Source organism: Piliocolobus tephrosceles, chromosome 21 (genome assembly GCF_002776525.5).
Source record: "Piliocolobus tephrosceles isolate RC106 chromosome 21, ASM277652v3, whole genome shotgun sequence".
Classification (NCBI taxonomy): domain Eukaryota; kingdom Metazoa; phylum Chordata; class Mammalia; order Primates; family Cercopithecidae; genus Piliocolobus; species Piliocolobus tephrosceles.
In genome coordinates this window covers 12,525,400-12,525,945 of record NC_045454.1, presented here as the reverse complement: position 1 = coordinate 12,525,945, position 546 = coordinate 12,525,400, and the positions used below count along the sequence as shown (strand labels likewise).

The window sequence follows — 546 nt, the reverse complement described above, 5'->3', positions numbered from 1 at the left end:
CCCCCAGCCCTTCCTCCCTCAGACCCAGGAGTCCAGGCCCCCAGCCCCTCCTTCCTCAGACCCAGGAGTCTGGGCCCCAGCTCTTGTTGTACTGGGCACCTCTAGGCCAAGACCCCCTTCCTCCAACACAGGGTCCCACCAAGGCCCAGAGCCTGCAGGACCATGCCCATAGAACAGTCCAGAACACTGGGACATGACCCTCCCAGGCCAGTGGGGTGTCCTTCCTGAAGGCTGGGGTGGCGCCGCAGAGCTCACCTGAGGAACAGGGCACAGGTGCTCTGGCCCAGCACATAGTCGGGGATTACATCGCCAAATTCCCAGGGCACGTTGCGCACGAACTTCAGTACGGGATTGCCCCTCTGGGGAGGGAGGAAGGGCAGAAGCCATCAATAGGGATGACCCTTGGCAACCACAGGGCCCTCCTCTACCTCTTCTCGCACTTCCTCCCTCCTCCCACCTCTTCCCACACCTCCTCCCTCCTCCCACCTCTTCCCACACCTCCTCCCTCCTCCCACCTCTTCCCACACCTCCTCCCTCCTCCCACCT

At 63.2% G+C, this 546-nt stretch overlaps 1 protein-coding gene across 4 annotated transcripts in view; it reads right to left on the bottom strand.

The window, feature by feature from the left end:
* The window catches only part of ERCC1 (ERCC excision repair 1, endonuclease non-catalytic subunit), a 25,051-nt gene that overhangs the window by 20,633 nt on the left and 3,872 nt on the right, over positions 1 to 546 (bottom strand). For all 4 annotated transcript variants that reach the window (XR_003309983.2, XM_026457318.2, XM_026457317.2 and 1 more), the window contains one exon: positions 256 to 359. Coding sequence is in view for 3 of the 4 variants with exons in the window: in XM_026457318.2 (XP_026313103.1) it covers positions 256 to 359 (104 nt within the window). In the remaining variant the exon portion in view is untranslated. The remainder of the gene's footprint in view (positions 1 to 255; positions 360 to 546) is intronic.